This window comes from Crinia signifera, chromosome 6 (assembly GCF_055691185.1).
Source record: "Crinia signifera chromosome 6, ASM5569118v1, whole genome shotgun sequence".
Taxonomy (NCBI): Eukaryota; Metazoa; Chordata; class Amphibia; order Anura; family Myobatrachidae; genus Crinia; species Crinia signifera.
The window spans coordinates 126037975-126054314 of NC_139222.1; the positions used below are offsets into that span (position 1 = coordinate 126037975).

At 42.7% G+C, this 16340-nt stretch overlaps 1 protein-coding gene across 4 annotated transcripts in view; it reads right to left on the minus strand.

Moving 5' to 3' along the window:
- Nucleotides 1–4672: 4672 nt before the first annotated feature.
- The window catches only part of CALCOCO2 (calcium binding and coiled-coil domain 2), an 88259-nt gene continuing 76591 nt past the window's right edge, over nucleotides 4673–16340 (minus strand). For all 4 annotated transcript variants that reach the window (XM_083147053.1, XM_083147052.1, XM_083147051.1 and 1 more), the window contains 5 exons: nucleotides 15378–15473; nucleotides 12676–12771; nucleotides 9482–9578; nucleotides 7868–7893; nucleotides 4673–5974 (listed from right to left, as the gene is read on the minus strand). In XM_083147053.1, the coding sequence (XP_083003179.1) occupies nucleotides 5858–5974; nucleotides 7868–7893; nucleotides 9482–9578; nucleotides 12676–12771; nucleotides 15378–15473 (432 nt within the window). In that variant the 3' untranslated portion in view covers nucleotides 4673–5857. The remainder of the gene's footprint in view (nucleotides 5975–7867; nucleotides 7894–9481; nucleotides 9579–12675; nucleotides 12772–15377; nucleotides 15474–16340) is intronic.

Here is a 16340-nt window from a genome sequence, read left to right on the forward strand (position 1 = left end):
CACCCTTCGTGGACAGTCCGGGGCAATCAGAATTGTTTGCACCCTCTCTCTACTGACCTTGCAAAGTACTCGGGACAGCAATGAAATTGGAGGGTATAAATGTATACCCTCCAATTTCCAAGGCATCCACAGTGCATTCACTGCCGCCGCTTGAGGGTCCCTGGTCCTGGCACAGTAAAGCTGCAGCTTCTTGTTGAGCCAGGATGCTATCAGATCTATGTCTGGACAACCCCACCGGTCTGTGATCAGCTGGAACACCTGTGGGTGGAGACTCCACTCCCTAGGTGTAGGTTGTGGCGACTGAGAGTCTGCCTCCTAGTTTTCCACACCTGGAATGAAAATGGACGATATTTCCTTTGTGTGCTTTTCTGGCCAGAGGATGATTTTGGAGACCTGCATGCAAGCCCTCCTTCCTGACAATTGCTGTAGCATTGTTGGACTGCACCTGAATCACCTGATTTAGGAGCAGATGGGAGGCCTGAATCAGAGCCTCATAAATCGCCCAAAGTTTGAGGATGTTGATAGGAAGGAAAGATTTGTGGCTTGACACCATGCCCTGAAATTGTACCCCTTGGGAGACAGCTCTACAGCCTCTTAGGCTCGCATCCTTCGTTAAAAGGACCTAATTTTGGACCCCGAACTGTTGTCCCTCCAACAGGTGGGACAACAGAAGCCAGCACGCCAGTGGAACTCTGGCCCGAGGGGAGCGTCGTATCAGCTGATTCATGTGCAGGTGGGAGCCCGACCATTTGTGCAGGAGATCCAATTGAAAACTCCTGATGAGGAAACGCCTTATTGGGTGGACTCATAGGGCGACCACAAACCTTTCCAACAGGTGAATACAGAGATGTACTGAGACCTCATTCGGCGTAAGAGAAGTCTCTGGGTAGGTAGCATGTGAGATTTCTGGTAATTTAGAAGCCACCCCTGCTGGGACAACAGCTAAGTGGTCCGAGAAATGCTGGCTGACAGCTGTACCCTGGACCCCGCCTTTATGAGGAGATCTTCCAGGTAAGGAATGATGTTGATCCCCTGCAGCAGCAGCATCTCCACCATCACCTTCATGAACACCCTCAGTGCTGTAGACAGCCCAAAAGACAGTGCATGTAACTGTTACTGTTCCTCCAAAAGGGCAAACTGCAGGCCAGATAGGGATGTGCAGGTATGCATCCCTGATATCTAGAGGCCAGAAACTCCCCTTTCCAGGCCGGAGATTACACCCTCAAAGACTCCATTCTGAACTTGAACACTCGCAGGTATGGGTTCAGTGATTTGAGGTTCAGAATTGGGCACACCGAGCCATCAGGCTTTGGTGCTACAAATAGGTTTGCATAATAACCCAGGGAAGGGGAGAAGGGACTGAGACAATAACCCTGGTCTGAATCAATTTTTGTAATGCCACTAGTAGCATATCCTGAGTAACCTGGGAAAGCGGCAGACCTGACTTGAAAAATCTGCAAGGCAGGCAAATGCTAATCTCCAGTTTGGACCACTGGAAAATGACATTCCATACCCTGGAATCCTGGCAGGAAAGACGCCAGACAGAGCAAAGAACAGCAACCGCGTCCCCACCTCTAGTTCCCCCAGTGACTGAGGCATGGTATCAGGCTGAAGATTTGGAAGAGGTAGAGCTCCTGGGAGGTGGGTTTATGTTTTTCTTCCCCTACTACCCCTGGCGGTATTTGGGGCGCCCCTGAGCTTAATCTAAAACGGCCCCCATGAAAGTACTGCAATGGGGGTTTGGAAAGGAGTTGCTAAGGGTAGTAAGGTGGACTTTCCAGACCGTGGCTTTAGATATCCAAGCATCCAGTTGCCCTCCAAACAACCACTCCCCAATAAAGGGAAGTGCCTATATGCTATGCCTCTATCGTCCGGATCCTTCAACGCCACCCCAGGAACTGACAGGACCATCTTTTTTTGACAGATGTGAGACCAATGAATCCACTGCTGGTGGGATTTCCCAGATCCATCTACCTTCTGGAGCAAAGGGGAAGGTGGACACTACATGCTTGGGAATCTGGAACTTTTTATCCAGGGATGCCCAAGCTTTTCTGAAAAGGTCTCCTAAATCCTTAGAATCAGTAACTGTGACACTAGCCCTTTTCTGTGTTAAGAAAAAAGGATTGCTGCGCCTCAGATTCCTCAGCAGGTATATGTAACATATCTCTGATGGCCACAATAAGAGGTTTGAGGCCCTGAGTTGGATAAACCTCTTCCACAACAGACTCTACCTCCTCACCTTCCTCAGAGCCAACCTCTAAAAGCCTGCGCTTTTGTGGTGCATTAACACTTAAAGGAAGAAGCAACCGGTCTGTCAGATAAGACACCTGTAACTGATTCGTTTGGTGCTGTGTGGCAGCTATTTGCAGAGACATTTTTGCTGCATTATAGCCTTCATTGAACTCAGCCTCTGTGGTTCAGGAAGTCCCCCCCTTCCCCCCAGAGGACTCACTACATACCTCCCAACTGTCCCACATTCAGCGGGAACGTCCTGGTATTTGGGGACATTCCCGCACCCCTCCTGGGGCCCGCAGTTGGGAGGCTGGCCAGCAGCTTACGGAGACACTAGTCAGGCCCCCACAGTGCCGGAAAAGGGGATATGGTCTCATGGCAATGACTCAATGTATATACCACGCCCCCTTGTCAATAAGCCACCCCCCCCCCCTATTTTCAGGTGCACGTCTTTGGCGCGCATGGTTGTCCTCGGTGCAGGTATGAAAAGGTGGGAGGTATGCACTATGCTGAGATAGCTGGTTGTACTGATCACATATGAGAGTGTCAGCGGGGGGAGGGGAAAACTTGGTGTTACATACAGTGCACTTTCTCCCCATGATGAGAGAAAACAGTCACACTTGTACACAGATATACACACATTGAAAACACAGGGGGGATAGCAGCAAGTCTGCTCCAGCTTAATATTGCATTTAGCTCCCTCTCCTTGAGGCGAACTTCATTGGTAGAATTAAATAGGTGGAAATAAACCTTATGTATGTGAAGAATTGTGTCTCTCCGCAAGAATCTGTACCTGCAGACAGCTCTAGCTACCCCGCTCAGCGGTCGCCGCCTGTTGACGAACCAACGATGTCAGAGTGGGCAGGGAGCGAGCGGTCCGCTACAAGCCATCAGCGGTGTAAACAATCTGCGCAGACTCGTTCCAAGCCATTGGCGATGGGAAAGTGGACATGATGAAGCTGTCTGTCCCAGGTGGCCGATGCAGGTATTAATACAAGCGTGCAGCAGACAATGTAGGCCGTCAGTGCGATTTCAGCCCAGCACAGTATGTCAAAGGAGTTTAAAACCCTTCTAAATTGCTCAAAAGGACCTGAACTTTAATGTTATAGTAATATTGATATTTTAGTCATGTATTTGAATGCTTTGCATGGTAAATGAACCACTTATTTGCAGCTGGAGTGATGACACTCAAACGACAAGATACCGATCTATAGTACTTTTGGGGGGACATGTCAATGTTCAGGGGGGTTTATTGGGGTTTCTGGCCCATTTACCATTCTTCCCTATGATGATTTGGGTAAATTGACCCATTTAACATTGTTTCCTATGGGAAATCGCGGTCATCGCGGGTAAATTGAGGCATTTAACATTGTTCTCTATGGGGAAATCGCGGGCATCGCACCCGATTTTTTAGTGCATGCGATGCCCGCGATGGCCCCGATTTTACCCCCGATGACCGCGATCATGATCGTTGTGGCCGTGCTAGGAAACAAGTACCAAGAAATTACCTGCACAGAAAGATCTGAGCTGATACTTAATTGAGTGTTACACCAACGGCAGATATTACTGCTGGATTGGATGTCATGATTAGACATTGTCATAGTAGACCATGTAAGACCTCCCTATTGTATATCCATCTCAAACGTCAGCTGAATATAGAAAACTTGGTCTGTAGATCTTCCCGGTGTCACCTTACCTGCCCTCTTCACCGCTTTTATTAGGTTAAACAAAATTTTTGTTTCAGCCTCCTATTTGGAGGTGCAATACAAACTATTACATCAAGCCTATTATACACCGAAACTTGGGATGGTCACGGGTTCAGCGTCTAACTCCCATTGTTTCAAATGCACAATGACAGATGCCGACTTACTACACTGTATGTGGAGCTTCCCAGAAGTCAATGCCTTCTGGCTCACAATTGTTAAATATGTAGAGACCCAATTTGGCATTCTATTCACTCCTACACCCGAATGGGCCCTTTGGGACATTTCTCCTACCCCTAACACTTCTCGTCTGTCCTCAGGACAGAGAATATTTTTATCAAACTTGGCTGCTGCGGCACGTAACAAAATCCTCTCACAGTGGATCTCATCCAACACTCTCATACCTCTACCAAATGGACTGGCTAGAAATGTCACTTAATAAAGAGTCCAAGGCAAAGAAATTATTTGCAATATGGCTCCCGTAAGTTAAATCCCTACTCCTCCCTATTAAAAACTCTCTCAGGAAAGCTGTACAATTAGCGTCCTGGTATAACCTCGTGACTCTTCAGTTATATACGCCTCCATTTTGATTAAACCTCTTCCCTCATATGTTCTCATTGTCTTCTATTGCCTTTTTGAATATGCTTTCTGACATGTTATTTTACGTAAGAATATCGTGAGTACAGTACACTAACAACCAACAACACGATTCTTGATTTGAACTTCTGTTTATTTCTATATTTCTGTTATGATGTATACCAGATATATTCATTTCTCACAATAGTCTCTTTTTCTGTATACAGTACATTGATGCAATTCTTTAATAAAAATATTTAAAGAAAAAACTTTTTTTTTGTTTAAATAAAACATTTGGTTTAAACAATGGTTTAAACTAGCACCAGCACAGGCTGCTTAATTATTACCTCAGTTTGATTGTAACCACCTATGCTGAAACAGGGATAGCCCTAATTTCAGTGGGTCATGATGACCAGGTTTGGCAATCAATGCAGTTTAGTTTATTGGCGCACTGTAAGTATAATGTAAATTACACAGGCAACTTCATACCTCCCAACATGACCCTCTCAAGGAGGGACACAATGCTCTGTTTCTGGACTTCTGTCTTAATTTATGATTTGCCATCACCTGTTTACAAGAGGTTAATTGATAAGATAGGTGTTTCACCACAGGTGATGGTAATTATAAATTAAGAGAGACGTCCAGAAACCAAGCATTTTGTCCCTCCTGGAGAGGGTCAGGTTTGAGCTATGCATCTTTAGGTTTCGTAGTAAAAGGTTTGACCTGAAGTTTCCACAACCAGTCATGTTTTGTGGATTTCTTTAATCATGCACAGGTGAGGTAATCTATTTTTGCTGGGCTAGTAATTATCCGACCTGTTTCATAGACACATCCTTAAAACATAACATGTTGGGAAAACTTGAGGGTTGAGGTTGAGAACCACTGTCTTAAAATAAAAACCTCTGATTCTATTAAATGGCAACTATTGCAGAATAGGAAGTAGACATATTGTGGCTAAGCACTACTTCACCAATAAATAATAAAGACCCAATACAATTATAGAAGTTCGGTATTCCAGTTGTGGTGCCAGATGTACTAAACCTTAAAAAAGTGATAAAGTGGAGAATAATAAAATACCAGCCAATCAGCTGCTAACTGCAATGTTACAGGCTGTGTTTGAATTAAGACAGGTAGGAGCTGATTGGTTGGTACAGTACATTATCACTTTTCAAGGCTTAATACATCTGACCCTTACTATGAGCAATCAAAGAAAATCTGATGTTTGCATATAGATTTTATTACCCCAAATCTCTGACATTATTTCTTGCAGTAAAAATCACAAGGCCACTCTTTTGATAATGCTAAGTGTGGTCAAAGATACAAGTGGATATAATAGTGTGAATGCACTAGCTCTCCGTTTCATGGCACATCACATGATCTTCATACACTTGAAATTCATTAGGCTGAAATACTTCAGAACATTGTGGACATATTAAAGGATTTATTTGCTGCAAGCGTTCATTCTGTAAAAAGGAAATGAATAGACATTAAATGTAATAAAGATGTTTTCGGTAGTGAACTTTCAGTTTTGCTTTGCTGTGTCATTTGAGGGTTGAAATATAAATGTGAGGAGCCAATGGTACCTGGGTTAGATGTGCTTGTGCTTCTCCTATTGGTAACTGGTCTGGATTGACATGCTGAGGGTCCAGAATGTGTGAATGATGGCTTAGTATAGGTGGTGCCTTAACATGTTTCAACAAGGATGGCTAATACTGGGATCAGGATGGGCAGGATCCCAGAAATTGGCCCTAAAATTTGCAGGATCTGAATCCCGGGATAGGAGTTTCCAACCCTGGGAATTGGTGATTAAACAGTGCATGCACAGTCTATTGCCAGGCAGTGCATGTGGTTGAAGGTAATGCTGCGCAGCCCACCGCCGCACCCCCACACCGCCGCTCTGCTGCTCCCGGCCGCACCGCCACCTTGTTGCCGCCCGCCCCTCTCCCGGCCGCACCTCTTGCCCATGTGAGTAAATGTGCTGTATGGCCGGTTTGGAGGGAGGGGTGCGTGTTTTTTTTTATTGGGGAGGCAATCCCGGGAAACCTGAGATTGAGCATTTTTCAATCCTGAATCCTGGGATTGAACAAATGCCACAGGATTGGAATCCCTAGTTTCAATGTGGAACTGCCCACGTCTTCGTCAGGATCTGAGCCATCATTCACACATTCTGGGCTCTCAGCATTTGTTCAATCTTGACTGGCTAAGAATAGAAGAAGAATACCCAACCCAGGTACCATTAACTGCTATACCAAGCAAGGGCATTCTCTAACTGCACTTCACAAGCTTTCCAGTGTGGGCATTTTGCTCAGTTGCCAGCAGTAATAACTTTAACAGACTTTAGTTTCCCTAGGTACCTCCTTAAGTGCTGGGTATTATTCCGGGATTCTCATTTCCTAGAAGAGCACATTTATCAAGTTTATTCTGAGGTGTGCCAATACATTAATATATGTGTGTGTGTGTGTGTGTGTGTGTGTGTGTGTGTGTGTGTGTGTGTGTGTGTGTGTGTGTGTGTGTGTGTGTGTGTGTGTGTGTGTGTGTGTGTGTGTGTAACTACATTTATATCAATCAAGGTTCTCTATAGTTGATACTTGCAATTTATGTATTTTAATAATATTTCATGTTTTAAATAGAATAAATTCAAATTACACTATGTGGCCATATTATTTTTACCTCAGTGCTGTCAGATCATTTTATTTGCCCTTCGATCGGGTCTGAATTAGGCCTTTCACTGCATTTGTTACATGTGAGAAATGTATGCATGTGAGACTATTTTTTACATTGATTTGAGTGTGCCTGAAAATGTTGTTTTTCTGTCAAAATGCAATATGGAGGAACACAACGAAGGAGGTGCCATTAAGAATATCAGAAAAAGAGAACCAATGACTGGCAGCTCTGAGGTTGACAAAACTGAACTCCTTTGTCAGTCTAGAAATGGAATATCCTCTGATTTCTGACCATGCTATTGCAGTTCTGCTCCCATTTTCTACAATATATGTCTATATATATAAGCAAAAGTTTTCGTCTCTAATTTTCTGTTGTGCTCGAAGGGACTTGACCAATAACTGAGTTGCTCTGTCAAATATTGAGCCGAATATACAATTATTGAGTTCAAGCACTGGTATTACAATAGTTATATTTAAGAGTTAATATTTGTTATAGTTATGACTTAATTATCTGAATTAAAAGTTTACTGTAATTCCTATATTTTTTGTGTGACGCAAAATTCTGAGAATGGCCTAGGTGCTCTGATGATAGGAAAAGGTTGAGGAGCACTGATGTAGTGGATACCAACAATGTAAATAAATATATTAGATTACATTTTTGTAGGAAGACTATTACATGCTAACTCCACTTACCCCTCTGGATGAACTCATACTAGGTCCTGAATAATATATAAAAATGTTTGATTAATAGCATGGCATGACTAGTGAACGTTATAATACAACAGATCTATGATATTGAAAAACTACCGTTCATGAAATATTGGCTTCTACAGTATAAATAAGTAACAAAAAGTGTCATTCATCCAAGTGATGAAATGCAAACTGGAGGTCAATTAATTTTAGGCCATGGCAGGGAAGAATTAAAGATGTATACGGTGGTTTTTCACAATATTGTCATTTTACTTTACGTTAATGTATCCCATAACCCTGGTCCATAAGTTCCTCAATAAAACTACCGTGTCACATTAAACTTTTTTTATTGAACCGTTCCCATCATTTTAGCCCCGCCCCCTCATGGAATTTGGAAGGAAAGGGGTGGGGCTTGATTAAGTCAGAGAGATAGAGAGAGTTAGATTTGGGTGAGTTATTTTGTTTCTGTGCAGGATAAATACTGGCTGCTTTATTACTACACTGCGATTCAGATTTCACGTTACACACAACTCACCTAAATATAACTCTCTCTGCACATGTTACACATCTGCCCCACCTGCAATACACATGTCTTTGCCCATTTAAAAAAAAATTGCCCTGCGATAAAGTATGAATTAGGCCCATTGTGTAGTGTATGTGCATTCTAAATGACCTGTGCTATTGTTTATCCTGGTTACTTCATCCTCTTTGTGCGCGTACATATGCAAATTGTGTTGTGCAATAAAAAAATTGTGAACTTTAAACAACAACAACAAAAACTTCGGGACTTTCCAGTGGCAGAAGAATCAGCCCATTTGTCAGTTTGACAAAAATAATCACAGTGTTTTCCTAGCCTTAGATCATTTGATTGAAGTTGCATTTGTTAAGTGTGTGCACAGCCTGGTAAAAGGTGGTAGCCCTGGGTGCTGCTCCAATTACACATTGTTCCTGTCCTCTGCTCTTCTTATAGCCCCAGTTAACTGAGTTAAGAAACGAAAGTGGGAGGACCAATTATAAATTCCGATGAAGAGATTGCAGCTTTTTTCTACTGCTCACACTTCCCATTCCACATTTATTTTTAAATAATAATTTAACAAAACAAATATTCTAGTTCTGAATCTTTGGAGGGTAAAGCATCTGTACACATCACAAACAGGACTTCAAAAATATTCAAACTGACATACAGCTGACCATAACTATTACTTTAGAAGTGCCATAGTTCACATTATGCCACAAAGTGCACTTAATTAATATTATGCCACACTGTAGTGCACGCCCATTCACATAGGCGGACTCCAGCTTACTGTGTACCTTGCTGACACCTTAGTATGGCAGATGCCAGTTAAATGCCACATTATCCCACTTTCTAGTGATCAACTGGTCTGTGAGCTGAGGTTACACTCAAAAACACACATAATGCCATCTGACCTCTTCATATGTCTCTTAAATGCCTTTCAGCACTCTCTCCATGCCATCACCTCTCCCCACATGCACCTTAAATATCCATCAAAACATTATAAGCACTCATATCTGCCCACATGCCTTAAATACAACTCAATCCCTCCACATGCCATCAAACCACCCAAATGTTAGCGACCTGAGCCTATACAAAGCTACCTTGATATGGGTTCCTGTATAGCAAGCCTGAGTGTGGATTGGACATATCCATCTGTAGAAGTTGACAGTGCAGCTCATCTTTTTCTGTCTGATGCTTCTATAAAATGAAGAAAACATTAATTATACTGGAAATAAGGATGCATGTAAATATTGCAGAAATGATTTAGGACTGAAAATTCTAGCACAATAAGGGGTATAAGATTATAGCATTGACATATAGGGGTCAATTCAGTTAGGTGCACCTTCGCTTGTGCAAGCCTTTCTTAATACAAATTCACAATGTAAATTGCATTTTCAATTGAATTCCAAATACAATCTTCAGTGTAAGGTAAAACTGTCAGGACTTGTTTCAGGACCCCTTGGCCATCCCTTTAATGACTAATTAGGCATTTGGAAGTTTTCACTCACAGCTCTCCTATACTCAAACACTCAGTGACCATCTTCGTCTGCATACTCATCTCCATCATTGGCCTCAAGCCTCTAGTTGTATGTTGATTGAGTCCTCACTACTTATATGTAAGCTGTAATGTGTATTAAACTGTGGCGCTCTTTATTTGTACTCTATTTTTGTCATGTATTCAATGTTATGCCAAGTTTTGTCTCCCTGTACTGTTCCTTTGTACGGCGCTGCGAAACACTTGTGGCGCCTTATAAATAAAATTATTATAATAATTGCACGTCATTTAATTGCACTGCTGTTTAGATTTTGTTTCTTTCTAGAATTGTATATTTATGTGACCCACACATTATATACAATTTGTAAAATGTGAGCTTAATTGTAAATTGTGAAAGTTTCATGGGAAAAAATAAAGAAAATAAATCCTAAAATGCCTCTCCTGTGGTCCCGCGCAATGTCTCCACTTGCTTCCACACAGTGAATGGCTGTCAGCATTCTGATTGATCTGATTGATCAACCAGTCAGCATGTTGACAGTCACTCAGCCATTCTCTGTTTGGCTTCAGACTGGGAAGCAGGAAGAGAGTGCGTGTAATTCACAATCAGAGTGACCAGGCAGCATTTTCTTCTGCCTCTCAAGAAGCTCAAGGAGGCAGGATGTCCACAACTCAATCCTCCCCAGTTCAAAGGCCCCTAGAATTAGGGGGCCCATGGGAATCTGCCCATTGAGCCCATACATTAAGATGTCACTGGGTCACACAGATTACGAATTGGATCATTGTCAAACCAATTTTCTTAACTTGGGTAGACACTTAATAATGTGTGTACCCAGTGACATCTGGCAAGAAGGGACACGGTCCATGGCTGGCACCTGCATGTGTACAAACACTTGCTGATACCGGCCGCGATGAGCATGTACAGGCGATGGTAGATGCCGCTGACAAGGTGCGTGAGCATGCACACACATTGGACAACATTCTGATTTGTCATTACGACCCGTCAGAGTCTGTAAAATCCCTAAGAATGAAGTTCAGCATGTATCCAGCTTTAGGATGAGCAAATTATGGTATAATTGATAATTAAATAACCGTATCTAAAGCAAATTCAGTAACGTGTGCAATGATCATTGATCTGATGTCCAACCGAGTTATCAGATAGTTTATAGTATTCTGAAGATGGTACTTGTTTCCTAGCACGGTGCCCGTCGTAGGTGATCGCAAACCTTAACTTAAGGTATGCGATGGACGCGACCGACGCGATTTTAGGGCTATTTTTAGACTTTTCCCCGACAATGAAAAAATCGCGTCCATCGCATGCCTTAAGTTAAGGCATGCGATGCGACCGATGTGATGGACCCGATTTTACATAGGGAACAATGTTAAATGGGCCAATGGACCAGATTTTTCATTGTATACCCACCCTTATGGGTATTGTACATGACAAATGCCCCCCCATTGTTAACGCCACCCCACGATGAACGCCAACCCGAAGCGTGGCGAGCGCAGCGAGCCCACGATGGGCGGCGGTAAGCATCCTCTGACCTTTTCATACCCCCACTATCCACGTCGGCGTGGAGTTGATTTTATATAGTGTGGCGAGTGCAGCAAGCCACCGAGCCCGAAGCGTGGCGAGCGGACGCGTAATATCTGTGAAGTAATGCGCGTCCGCTCGCCACACTATATAAAATCAACTCCACGCCAACGTGGATAGTGCGGGTATGAAAAGGTCGGAGGACGCGTATCGCTGCGCTCGCCACGCTTCGGGTTGGCGTTCATCGTGGGGTGGCGTTAACAATGGGGGGGGGCATTTGACCCATCAGGGTTGGGAAACAATGAAAATTGGGGTCTGGGGGGCATTTAACATTGGGGCCAATGTAAATTTGGGTCGCAGGGACCATTTTACATTGATTCCAATGTAAAAATCGTGTCGATCGCATCGCATGCGATTTGGTTGCATGCGATGGAAGCGATTTTTGGGGTCCCGTTGGATACAATTTTTATCGCTGGCGCCGTGCTAGGAAACAAGTACCCTGAAGATTTTGTCCAGTTCTAAATGGGTTGATTTTGCATATGACCAGTATCAGGTTGTAGGTGCTGGAAGTGGGCTTTGTTTGATGAGAGTGCCAACATTAGTGCAGAATAGTCCAGTTCTAGCCAGTGTGTTAAAGAAACTGAGGGGGTTATGTTGGCTCACTTCTTCTGACAAATTCCTTATTAGATGGACAAAACCATGTGCACTGCAGGGGGGGGGGGGGGGGGCAGATGTAAAATGTGCAGAGAATTAGATTTGGGTGAGTTATTTTGTTTCTGTGCAGGTAAATTCTGACTGCTTTATTTTTACACTGCAGCATAGATCTCACTTTGAAGTAAAAACCCACCCAAATCGAACACTCTCTGCACAAGTAACATCTGCCCCACCTGCAGTGCACATGGATTTGTCCATCTAAGAAGGAATTTGCCAGAAGGAGTGAACCAAAATAACCCCCTGAATTCACATAACTTAGCATATCAAACTATGGGGTAGATTTATTAAGCTCGGTGAAGTGATAAAGCGACCAGTCTTTATCACCAGCCAATCCGCTCCAACCTGTTATTTTTCAAACCAAGCCTGTAACACCACAGTTAGGAGCTGATTGGCCGGTGATAAATTACCAGCCACATTATCACTTCACCGAGCTTAATAAATCTGCCCCTATATAACAAAGCATCATCCTTATACCCCAAATATTTGTCCTCAAATATATATACTAATATGCAAGCAATTTATTTGGTACTGCAAACCTTGTGTAGATGTTTTACCTTTTCTATATCTTTTAATTGCTGAATCTCTAGATCCTGCACATCTACTGTGGTTCTTAACGCATCTATTGCCTCCCTCTGTCTCCTATTTTCATCCTGGAAACAAAAAATATGTAAAGTAAATGTGATGACAATATGAGGAGCACAGGTGTCCTTTCTGAAATGGGGCAGGAACACCAGCAAAAATAGATAAATGTTGCAGGACCAGGGCTAATGTTACTAACAAACACGCCAATATGGTTGAATAAAACCTGGATCTGGTGAATATTTCATAAATATATTTTATGTAGATAGATATTACAGTGACCCCTTTAAAAAGACACATTTCCCAGACACAATAAATATGAGCTCACTTGCAACTCTATATCTGTGCTATCCAGGCAGTCCAGCTGGGTCAGTCACTCGTAGGGTATACAATACCTGCCGCTAGCATTGCAGCTTGGCTTACCATCCTGGTATGATGATGCTTAGACCCGTTGCTTCCATTGCGGCTTTGCTTTTCTGTCGTGGATTGCTGGATCGGTGATGCTATGGCCCTAGCTGGTGTAGAAGATGTACTCTGGGTTACCTGCTAATGATGTGGCTTACTTGTCTTGTATGAGTTGAATTATGCTGGAGTGTCTGCTGATGTAAAATACGCACTCCGTGTTTTGGCTTGTAATTGCTGTTACACAAGCAGTATCTCCTCTCCCCTGGTGCTCCGATTGTGATTGTGTTTGGGCCAGGGGAGATGTGCAATTGAAAGTCCTTGTATTCACCAGGCCAAAGAATAAAATAAATAGAAATGGGCACCGTTACCATTAGACTGACACGTTTCGCCCCCATATAAGCAGGCTTTCTCAAAGAGAAAAGGGCATATTGGTGTGTTTATTACTAATATTAGCACAGGTTCTAGTATATTGTCTTATTTGGTTCTAGTATAGCAGATTATTGGCATCTAGATCGACATACACAGGGTCGAGCACTCTTGCACTCTTGGTCAAATGCGTTTAGTTAGACACCTATCTATAGTCAACAGAATCTAGACCAGTGGTAGGCAACTGGCGGACCGGGGTCCATCTCCGGAGCGCAAAGGACAGAGATGCGGACTGCCTACTCACTCCTGAAACTGCAGTGGTCCCAGGAATGCATTGTGGCGGGTGCGTGGGTAACATCACCGCACACCTGCGCACCGCTTGTAAGGAGCTCAGTCAGCTCCATGTGGCGAAGCTGAGGGCCCAGCGGTAGCAGCAGTGTCAGGAGGGCACAGTGACAGCAAGAGGGCCCAGTAGGAGCAGCTGCGTCCGGAGGGAGCAGCGGGGATCGTGACCGACAACTCCCTGTAAGTTTTAATATATGAAGGGAGTATTGGTTTTTTTTAATGGCTGCTATGCAGTGTGAGGGGAATTTTGCTATCTACGTTACCCCAAATTTGATAAAAGTATTTATTTCAACAAAAAATAATGGCTTTTGGTCATTTTGTTTAAACATTGAGTTGCAGCAAATTACCCCAAACCAACTATTTTCTATTTTTCTTTGTATTTAACAAAATTCTTAAGCTATCTTTTTTATGCACTTTTCCCAGATTGCACACCCTTGCTGCGAATACTGCAAATATGCATTTCTTGGGTGCACACATTTGTGTGAAGTCTGCAAGTTTAACAAAATACTGGCAGACTCTTCGAGTCTGAAAATACACATCTGCAGACTGGCGCCTTATTGGATTTACTCCATAGACTGCTGTTTAGATTTTGTTTCTTACTAGAATTGCATATTTATGGGACCCACACATTATATACAATTTGTAAATGTGAGCTTAATTGTAAATTGTGAAAGTTTCATGGGAAAAAATAAAGAAAATAAATCATAAAATGCCTTAAAATAACCGAATCTAAAGCAAATTCAGTAACGTGTGCAATGATCATTGATCTGATGTCCATCCGAGTTATCAGATAGTTTATATTATTCTGTAGATTTTGTCCAGTTTAAATGGGTTGATTTTGCATATGACCAGTATCAGGTTGTAGGTGCAGGAAGTGGCCCTTGTTTGCTGAGAGTGCCAACATTAGTGCAGAATAGTCCAGTTCTAGCCAGTGTGTTAAAGAAACTGAGGGGGTTATTTTGGCTCACTTCTTCTGACAAATTCCTTATTAGATGGACAAAACCATGTGCACTGCAGGGGGGGCAGATGTAAAATGTGCAGAGAATTAAATTTGGGTGAGTTATTTTGTTTCTGTGCAGGGAAAATACTGACTGCTTTATTTTTACACTGCAACATAGATCTCACTTTGAAGTAAAACCCCACCCAAATCTAACTCTCTCTGCACAAGTAACATCTGCCCCACCTGCAGTGCACATGGTTTTGTCCATCTAAGAAGGAATTTGCCAGGAGTGAACCAAAATAACCACCTGAATTCACATAACTTAGCATATCAAACTATGGGGAAGATTTATTAAGCTCGGTGAAGTGATAAAGTGTCCAGTCTTTATCACCAGCCAATCAGCTCCAACCTGTTATTTTTCAAACCAAGCCTGTAACATCAAAGTTAGGAGCTGCTTGCCCGGTGATAAATTACCAGCCACATTATCACTTCACCGAGCTTAATAAATCTGCCCCTATATAACAAAGCATTATCCTTATACCCCAAATATTTGTCCTCAAATATATATACTAATATGTAAGCAATTTATTTGGTACTGCAAACCTTGTGTAGATGTTTTACCTTTTCAATATTTTTTAATTGCTGAATCTCTAGATCCTGCACATCTACTGTGGTTCTAAACACATCTATTGCCTCCCTCTGTCTCCTATTTTCATCCTGGAAACAAAAAATATGTAAAGTAAATGTGATAACAATATGAGGAGTACAGGTGTCCTTTCTGAAATGGGGCAGGAACACCAGCAAAAATAGATAAATGTTGCAGGACCAGGGCTAATGTTACTAACAAACACGCCAATATGGTTGAATAAAACCTGGATCTGGTGAATATTTCATAAATATATTTTATGTAGATAGATATTACAGTGACCCCTTTAAAAGACACATTTCCCAGACACAATAAATATGAGCTCACTTGCAACTCTATATCCAGGCAGTCCAGCTGGGTCAGTCACTCATAGGGTATACAATACCTGCCGCTAGCATTGTGCTTTGCTTTTCTGTCCTGGATTGCTGGATCAGTGATGCTATGGCCCTAGCTGGTGTAGAAGATGTACTCTGGGTTACCTGCTAATGATGTGGCTTACTTGTCTTGTATGAGTTGAGTGTCTGCTGATGTAAAATACGCACTCCATGTTTTGGCTTGTAATTGCTGTTACACAAGCAGTATCTCCTCTCCCCTGGTGCTCCGATTGTGATTGTGTTTGGGCCAGGGGAGATGTGCAATTGAAAGTCCTTGTATTCACCAGGCCAAAGAATAAAATAAATAGAAATGGGCACCGTTACCATTAGACTGACACGTTTCGCCCCCATTTAAGCAGGCTTTCGCAAAGAGAAAAGGGCATATTGGTGTGTTTATTACTAATATTAGCACAGGTTCTAGTATATTGTCTTATTTGGTTCTAGTATAGCAGATTATTGGCATCTAGATCGACAATCACGGGGTCGAGCAATCTTGGTCAAATGCGTTTAGTTAGACACCTATCTATACTCAACAGAATCTAGACCAGTGGTAGGCAACTGGCG